Source organism: Vicia villosa, linkage group LG4 (assembly GCF_029867415.1).
Source record: "Vicia villosa cultivar HV-30 ecotype Madison, WI linkage group LG4, Vvil1.0, whole genome shotgun sequence".
NCBI classification, from domain to species: Eukaryota; Viridiplantae; Streptophyta; class Magnoliopsida; order Fabales; family Fabaceae; genus Vicia; species Vicia villosa.
The window spans coordinates 31,194,908-31,205,249 of NC_081183.1; the positions used below are offsets into that span (position 1 = coordinate 31,194,908).

Here is a 10,342-nt window from a genome sequence, read left to right on the forward strand (position 1 = left end):
AAGTTTTTAACTAATTTCATAGATTCAGTTTCGAAAAAATATGTTTATACAGTTTCTTGATTATATACTTTGCTTGTTTATGAGTTACTTTTATACATTTATAACATAAAATATATAAAGAATCACTTAAAAATATTGAAAATAAACGCAAATCTTATGTAATTATGCAACATCAATTATTTTTATTTTAATAAATTTATATGAGTATATGATCTTCTTGAAAACAATTACTCAGTACTCTGTTGCAGATAATAATAATAAGAAGAAAAGAAAGGTAAAATCAAAGTATGGATAAATAAAATTAAAATCTACAATTCACAAAAAAAAAAAAAAAAATCTCACCATGATTTGCACATATCAATCATCATGTGGATTCCTAATAATAATATTTTGAATATTATTATTTTTTTCTTTCTGGATATTTATATACTTTTTCTTTTATAGATGAAAAGAAGATGCTATGAAGAAGTTATATTACAAGATGATGATTTAGATTTATCAAGTATCGACCACATAACATGAACATCTTCATAACCACAAGCCATGACTTCACCATGAAGATCCATTACACGATTCTCTTGTTCTGTTTGAATCATATAAAAAAATTCAATTAATTAATTAAATATTATTCACATGAACACGAACACGAAACTAATCAATAATATAGACTAAGAATTTTAATATGTTGATACCTATTTGAGATTTCTTATGTTCCCTTGGTGGTTGTTGGTTGAAGAAAGTGCAAGCTTTCTTGAATGGTGTTGCAATAGTTTTCTTCCATGAAGCCATATTATAAAGTCTTTGAATTTGATTTGTAATAGTGTTGTATTATTCTCTAGGTCTTATATATACTATGCAAATGGTGTCTATGTACCAGATTTATAATAATGTTTTTCTTCAATTAAATTATATTAATAATAAAAAATTTCATTCAAACTTACTTTTTAATAAAAAATATTTAATTAAAAAATTTCACACATATCTAGAATTTATTATTCTTTAATGCCTTGATAAAAGAAAAATATATTTTAATAATATTCATTCTATAAAGAACATATAAACTTAATTTTTGTTAATACTTTTTTTTATTTAAATATAAAAATAATTATTGCATAAAAAAATATAAAAATAATTATTGCATAAAAAACATATAAAAATAATTATTAAAAACTTAAGTAATATTTTTAATATATATTATAATATTATTTTTTATAAATTTATTAAATAATTAATATGTTAATTCATTATTATTTGAATGAGATGATAATAATCTTATTCAATTTAATTAAGATATTAATTTTTTTATATGATGAAAATTGAAGAGAATATAGGATATGGAAAGAGGGACCTAGAGAGAAAAATAATAATTTTTAATAAGAAATTAAAAAAAGAATAGAGGCAAGATCCGTGAGATGAGGTTAAAGATGGAAGGAACATCACACCTTTATTTTATTGAGTTTCCTTATCTCATCAAACAAAAGGTATAGTCGACTGTACCCAATCACATGCTTCTCTACATGTGAATTCTTTTTCCATTGGATTCTTTTTATTATACTTCTTGTTATTGGTATTAATTATTCATTAAGAATTTAAAGTATATTGATCACTTTCTCCTTTTCTTAATTTGCTATATAAGTTTGGTTGTAAGCTTTTTGTGGTAGGTCCTCCCCTATTATAGTATTTGATAAATCAGTTTTCTAGGTTCTATATATTTTTGTTAAAGGAAATCTTAATTAATGTTTTGAAGTTGTTATTTAAAAATTAAAATATATATTCAATGTTAAGAAAATTCTTGTGGACTTTGACATGCATCTTAGCCGATGTCTTTTATTAGAATCTATTTGAAAGTTTAAAGATGAATCTCGAGCTCCTACAATCTTTTGGATACTTGTTAGTAATTTTTTTTAAAGAACAATTGTAGGTCTGAGAATTTGTTTCAATGTTCACGAAGTTTGGAGTGGGAAGGAATGTCAATGCCATAAATATAAGATACTTAGTTGTGAACGCTCCTTCCTCATATAATATCATCCTCGAAAAGTCCGTGCTCATTGCTCCTGAAGTTGTTCTATCTATCCTATATAAGACAATGGAATATCCCCTGGACAATGGGAGGTTATGCATGGTTAGTGGCCATCATGAAATGGAAAGAAATTGTTAATGAGTATCTTAAGGTTTAAAGAAAACGGGAGGTGACCTCATCACATAATGCTATATTGATTTATATCCCAGGGACGACAACTTGGAATACAGGTTGACGCCCATGGAAGATTTAAAAACATTATCAAGTAATATTATCGAGTTTCTTTGGAAGAATATAGACTCATTTGAATGAGCATTGTCCAGTATGCCTAGAATATACTCTGACATAGTATGCCATCATGTCTCTATCAATCACGTCATTAAGCCCATCACCCAAAGGAAACATATAAAAGGGGAAGACAAGATAGTAATGATCTCCTAAGAGATGAACAACATGAAATATATTGGTTTTATATGAAAGATAAGATACTCGACCTGGTTGGCTAACATATTAATTGTGAAGAAAACGTCATAAAAATAAAGGATGTGCGTAGATTTCACTGGCCTCAATCAAGCATGTCCCAAGGACTCTTAACCGCTGCTAAATATCGACAAGTTAATTGACATGGCCTCAAGTTTCCATGTCTTGTTTTTCTTGAACACCTATTCGTGATAAAACCAAATAAGGATAAACCCTAGCGACGCTCCATAAACAGCCTTCATGATCAATCGAACAACTACTATTATGAATTCATGCCATTCGGTTTGAAGAACGTCTGAATGACTTTTTAGAGGCTGGTGGGTGTTATTTTCTTTAAGTAGATAAGTAATAACCTAAACGTTTATATTGACGACATGGTGATCAAGACCCCCGATGAAAGGACGTACGTCGATGACCTAATATAGACTTTGGAGTCTCTAAGAAGGTAGAATAATTCTAACAGATGATTTTTCATAGTGTAGGGTGGAAAGTTCTCCGGGTTCATGTTAACTAGAATAATAATTGGGGAAAATCCCGACAAATGTCATACAATCATCTACATGAGAAGTCTGAACTCCATAAAAGAGGTTCACCAAATTACTAGCACAACCGATGCATTATCATGATTTATATCGTGATTTAGTGATAAATCTATTCATTATTTACAACCTTGAGAAAGGAGGAAAAATTCCAGTGGGCAGAAGAGTGCAAAAAGGAACTTCAAAAGTTAAAAAACGTTTCCCTTTTTAATAAGGCACCCTAAGCGTTTTAATTAATTGTGCCTCATATGACAAGTATAAAGCGCAGTGATCAATCAATTTTATGCTCAAAAAAGACTTCCAAAACCTTATGGGAACTGTGAAGCCTTACAAGGTATCCACTAAAACCTTATGGGAACTCTAAAGCCCTATGGGGTATTCACCAAATTCCTACAAGAACTTGGAAGCCCTACATGGTATCTGCCATAACCCTACGAGAATTATGAAGCCCTACAAGGTACCCACCAAAACCCCATAGAGACTCTGTAGCTGTACAAGGTATCTTCCAGAACCCAACAAGAATTCTAAAACCTTACAAGGTATCCACCGAAATCCCAAGAAGACTCTGTAGTCGTATGAGGTATCTGCCAGACCCTACATGGACCTTAAAGCCTATAAGCAAGACCCTATAGAGCAAGGGACAATAAGCTACTGCAAAGATTCAAAATGAAAACAGTAAATTCAAGATCAATTTCAACAAAAAGGATAAAAAGAAAAGGTGGGACAAAACTAAAATTCATTGATTAAATTTTTCATAAATTTCAATCAAAAGAGCCCCAATAATGGGGATGATATTACTCAAATAGATTACAACAAACATAAAATAGAAAATAATATCTTAGGAAGGAGAAACATCTTCAGGCGAGATATCTGGGGGTACAGATAACTTACTTGCTCCCAAGCCTTCTCAAAAAGTTGGTCCCCATAAACGAGGTTATCCATATGGGCCTCCTCAAGGTCCACATTGAGACTACTCAACCCAACCTCTACCCCGACAAGTTTGTTACCCTCCCTTTTACATGATTCATCATAATATTCAAATAGGGCCTAACAAAAGACGAAGCTTCTCATGAGATAAGTTCTGAGAAGCTGGAAAGTTATCTTAGATCCCAATAACTTTGCCTTCTTCACGTTGCCAATGGCATTAATATGATCAAATGTGAACGCCGTCCCATCAAAACTCATATCCTAAAAGAGAAATCTCTCTTTTCTAGGAGCAAAAAAAGATCCTAAAAGCGAGTAAGAAATCCTTTAACATTCTTGCACTTTATTTTGCTTTTCACTGCATTTCCTTTTCTTACTTACAAATTAACCACAAAACAAACCAAGAATGAACACGATACAAACATTAAAATCTCAAAACTTAGACCATGTCCTAGGATCAATCTAGTCGATCCTGCGAGTAACCGGAATAAGTTATATTTCTGGAGGACTAGCGCTTGTTTACGAATTTACACCATAAACAAGGAGTAATGTTGAGACCCAAACATTGGATCTCAAAACCTCAAATTAAAGTCCAATTGTTTAGATGCACTTAGGAAGGAGCAATGCTGGCAATCTTTAGGATTTTAGACTGCATGACGGTAAAGGTGATACCAACTCTGAAATCCTCAATCACCTCGATACAAAAATAAAATTATTGCCCTCCACCACCTAGGCTACATCATGAAGATATACTCTCCCGACAAACACGGTTCCTGTATCACACGGGTCCCATTCCCTGTGTTGGAAAGCTCTCAATGTATAAGGAAGGATTGAATCCAATTATCTTCAAGATAAATCAAATTAATATTCATGGACTCTTCACAAAAGGAGCTCTAATTAGAGATTGAGATCATCATGGCATATTTAGCCAGACTTGAGGAAGAAGACACTAAGTTAATGTCTCTACCACTAGGTGATTTATTCCTTAAACTATCACTATGCGAACTCTCGTAACTACCAAAGAGATCTATTTTCACGAACAACAAATCTAATCTCCTCTCGCCATGTTTTGAGCTTTACATAAGTTTAGTCCACAACTCGCGATCTCGACACTATTTCACGGCTATATGACCCTCCCGAATGAGCCACGCTATTGATTAAACATCATGAAAGAAGTTAGGAAAAACCCATAAGAAATAGGCTGTTATCTGGTGTCTTGAGCGTTGGTTATCATTCAAGACTTACGGGGGAGAATGACGCAGAGGTACTTGCTTAAAATTTGTAAGATAAATTGAAGAGACAAGAAAGGAGAGAAATAGTGAAGGCTATTTATATGTTTTAAGTGATAGAAAAAATTACGACTGCATTTAAGGCTACCTTATTAGGTTGCAGGGAGTAGGGATATTTTATGAGTGACTTATTTTCCTAAGACGCTTAGCCATCATCGCAACTAGTTGAAGTGAAACAGTCAAGCAGCCAACAAACATTGGTCAGCCGCGATCTGGGGCCGCCATCTCAAAAATTAGAGCAAGCTCGCCCAAAAAATAGAGTTCGTGGAGGTATATCAGGTAATCGATTGTCGATTATGGGATAACATTCGCCCATACACAACTCATGTTTGAGGGGTTGTGTACATGTGTGGTTTTTTGGTATGTCTTAGGAAAACATTTCTCCCTTACACGACTCATGCTTAAGGGGTTGTTTACATGTTTGGTTCCTTGAGTTTGATTCTTGAATAGACCATATTCAACCTAGACTTAGTAGAGCTCGCTCCGATTAATAATTTTTTTAAAAAACCAAAGTCGGGTTGAACTAACTGATGAGCTAAGTTGGTTATGTCGGTCTAAGTCTGACGCAAGATAATATCTGATTGAACTATGATAGAGAATACATATATGGCTGATTGAAGATATCATAGTCTGAGATTTAGACAATCAAAATTCTCAATCACCATTAAAAGATAATACAAATTGAAGAAAATCACATTAATTTTTTCTAATAGACATTTGTAAAAGACCATTAAAAGCTACTATATAAAGAAAAGAAGAAAAGAGACATATATATATATATATATATATATATATATATATATATATATATATATATATATATATATATATATATATATATATATATATATAATTGATAAGATAATTCAAATGTGACTTTATTCACCCATACTAGCATATTTATCTTTTATGTACTTTACAAGTACATCAATTGAATTTTTTCGAAATATTGTATTGTATTATTTACCTAATGTGGAATAAAACTATAAGTAGATAAGAACAATTTTTTAATCTTGGGTTTTTCATGTTACATTATCTCCTTGGGGTCAACAATGCTAGATATAATAAAGTGACTTTTGAGAAGGGAAGAACCCCAATGCTGATTGATCTACAAATTCTGAGGCAAATGTAAGTTACTATTTGGACTAAAGGATTAGTTCCTTATTTGATGGCATGTGATGGCCACATGCTTTAGTGGGGAATGGGAGAACATGGAAAACTTCCCTTAATGCAAACAAAAGATAAACCAAACTATTGTGGGGGTATCAATGGAGTAACAAAAATATTTCGTTTTCATGCCCATCTTGTACCCAATTTTGACATAAACTTGCCCATATTCTTGCTTTGAAAATAAAGTCAATTGGTTTATATAAATTTTCATATAACAAATTAATGTGAACACAAAGGCAAGTGCAATTGTTCGTTGATTCTAGTCTAGGGTTGACATGACAATAACTTACATTGGCAACCATTAGTCTCATGCTCCTAAATAGTATTAATGTCATTTAATTAAACATAAATATATAGTACGACCGAGCAGAAATAATAAAGGATACCGATATAAAACTATAATTTATTTTGAATAAAAAGAGACAGAAATAACGTTCGATTCTTGGCAGAAACAACGTTTGACCAGCGCACGTGCTTCCGTAGTACGAGCCAGATTAATTGATGTATTATGTAGGTCAAAATCGGCGCGAAAGCAAAAATAAAATAAAGACAGAATCGGGCAGATCCGACGAATTCTATGAATTTAAAATTAAAAAATTGTAATGTTTATATTAATAGTGTGAAGCGAGTCAAAAATCTTAACCCTCCTACTTAAAAATGTCGGCTAACAAACGTAGTTGACAGAAAAATCCGTTTTACCACTCATACTTCAAATGTATTTAACTTCTGGTACAACTTTATAATCAATAAAAGAAATCACATTTTGATTATATTTTTATGTTACTAATAAGAAAGTACCTAACTTGTTTTGTGTGTCAAAAACCAATAAAGAAAGTAAATATCCAAATGAATATGCTTTAGTTAATTTATGTGTTACACATTCTTTAAACCAAAAGCTTGTACTCTCAAAGATGCATATAGACATATAGATTTTTAATTACATTTGCAGAGAAACCCAATAAAACAGTGAATCCCCTTTGGTCTAAAACTTGTAATAAAAAATTATTCTTGCCATTTTCAATTTTGTACATAAACTTTTTTATTCTCTTACACATGCAATGTGACTGACAACTGAACACTAGTAATTATTGCTTCTATGATTATTGTTTTATATACATGAAAAATAATTCAGTTGTTTATCATTCAATTATCTTTGAAAAAGATAAAACATTGAAATGAGATGATGAATGAGTGGTTTTCACATGTAGACAGATTGCATGTTCGGGAATTTAATGTTTGGTCGGTACGTCTTTACTTTTTTCTTTATATTAAAATAAAATAAAATTCTTTATTCCTTTATTATTACTAGCATTATTTTCATTTTCCTAAATTTTTGAATCTCATTAATTATTATTATTATTATTATTATTATTATTATTATATTAAATATTTTCTAATATTAAATTTGTCGATAAAACTGTTACTAATTCAGTCGCTAAATAATAAATTGTTATTAATTTGATTGTTAAATTGTAAAATTCATTGTTAAATTGTAGTAGGGATCAAAAGTGTAGATGGAAAATTTTATGAGAACTATTCTTTGAAGTAAATATTTTAAAGAATTAAAAATAAAATTTGAGATATTTAGGAGGACCATAAACATATTTAACTCTTTTACTTAATTATAATTTAATTGTAACAATATCTTATGAAGCTGTATTTAATTATGATTTAATCGTGATAAATTTTAGACTCTATACAATAACGTATTTTGCACGTCCTAATGACGGTTAATATTTGATCTTCCATATTTTAACTCATTTAATTTTGGAGTCCATGCAATACTACTTTTAAATAATTATTATAAATTTTTGACTTAAATGTAGTTTTGGTCTCCCAAATAATTTATTATTTAGAACAAATAATTTTAGAAGTGAGATATATTCTCTATACAATTACAGACATTAATTCTTCAAATGGAAAAAACCGATCATGAGCAGTAAAGTTTTCCTCCAAAAACTGTAACATTATTATAGGTTTAAAACTGAATTCAAATCTAAAACTTCAGATTATATTGAAAAGAACCTCCCACCATCTCATTCAAATAGCCTTGATAATTATTACTATAAATTGATGTTTTATGATATTGTTTTTTCTTCATTTACACTAATTCTAATTAATAATTGGTGCATTAAATGTGTGGGACTTAGCTAGTAGCCTAGGAGAGTTAGGAGAGAATTAGAGTAGTTGATGTTGACACAAACATGGCTTTAACAAATCCAGTTTGAAGACGACGAAAGAGGTGGATAGGATAGGGAAAGTCCAAGACTAAGTACAATTGGTGGAAACCAAATTGTGCCAACTAGAGACCAACAATGTACCACTAACAAGGACTTAAGCTTGGACGCAATCATCAAATATCAAGTTATGTATATATCCATTCCTTTTATTTAATTCATCAACTCTTAAAGGTAAACTAATGTCATGTGCTAACAATTATGTGTATTTTGGTTTCTTTAAAAAGGGGAATTTGCCCCCACATCCATCTTTTATTTGTTTTTTAAAATTTAGTTTCAATGTAGTTTTCGTATTACAAGTTATAGATTAATCTTTGATGGATAATATGTTGATTCTAATCTCTATCTGAATTTTCCCCATTTACAAAAGTTATTGATTAAACCATATAACATTTGCTTGGAGTCAAAATTTCTTAGTGATTATATTATTTATTTTTATAATAAAAAGATCACAATGAATTAGGTCACAAGAATTCTAAATTGCTAGAGAAAATAAAAAAAAAAAAAAGAAAATTGTATTTTTTCAAACTAATTATAATAATTCTTACTAGTTGAGTAACTTTCATTTGCATATACAATACATGTTTTATTTCTGCTATCTACTATATTTTAGGTGTGAAATATATTATGGGTCACCTGCATGGTTTAAAAGACAAAGACTCAATTATGAAGTAGCAAGTAACTAAACAAAGGATAAATAGATATTTTTTCTCCTCTATTGAAGAATATCTCTCACGAGAATGCCGTGTTAATCGTCTAAATTAATTTAGCCAAAGCTAATCCTTGGATAGCGAGAAGATTGGGGGATCCCGAATGAAAATGTTCCTTTGGTAATAACAGCCACTATTGCCAACTTTGAATTCTCTCGAGTTCTGATTGATGGAGGCAGCTCCTATAACATCAAGTACTCGAATCTCTTTCAGAAGAAAATGGGGCTGAATATGGAATAGTTATGGCCCTATGAGGGATCTGAGCTACAAGCCTTTAAAGGGACAACTACCTATTCTTTGAGTTACATTAAGTTGATGGTCACTTTAGAAGAATGGAGAGACACCAAAAGACTATTTATTCCTAATTAATGGCAGCTCTTGTAGGAGTGTTTACAACTACATCTTAGAAAGATCCTTTGCAACAATGTTGGATGCATTGGCTTTCTGTGTCCACCTCAAGTTGAAGTACCACAACGTGCATGATGATTTGGTGATGATAAACACCGACCTTTCTCGAGTGAAAAGAATTTACAAGACCTTACAACATGACCATAAGGAAGAAGAGGGTAAATCTTTGAAAATCAATGTGGGCTCCTTGCACGATCATCTAAAAGACATGGCTACTCAACCCGTACAAGTAAAGTAGGTCGTCTCAGCTAGACAAGAAAAAATGGTTGATCCAATCAAACTCGATAAGTGTGGTATCAAACTCGTTAAGCGAGTTATGGCGATTCATCGTTTCTTCGATAAATTACTATAGAGGCAATGAAGGGTTTTCTCGCTAAGTAAGAATATGCAGCACACTTAGCAATGAATGAAGGAAAGTCCCATTTGCAAATGAGATGGCTTGACTTAAAGGAGAAGAAATGTAGGCGCACTAAGCGACTTACAAGCCTCGCTTAGTAAGAAGGCCATATCAAAACTCTATAAATATAAGTTCAATTTAGCTTAGTGAGAGACCTTGTGGTGGATG

The 10,342-nt window shown here is 31.2% G+C and overlaps 1 protein-coding gene across 1 annotated transcript; it reads right to left on the reverse strand.

Moving 5' to 3' along the window:
- Positions 1–217: 217 nt before the first annotated feature.
- Positions 218–828, reverse strand: LOC131599024 (uncharacterized). Its single transcript, XM_058871543.1, has 2 exons — positions 693–828; positions 218–583 (listed from the first exon to the last, which is right to left on the reverse strand). The coding sequence occupies exons 1-2, from the start codon at positions 787–789 to the stop codon at positions 459–461; spliced, it is 222 nt and encodes a 73-aa protein (XP_058727526.1). The 5' UTR covers positions 790–828; the 3' UTR covers positions 218–458.
- Positions 829–10,342: the final 9,514 nt, after the last annotated feature.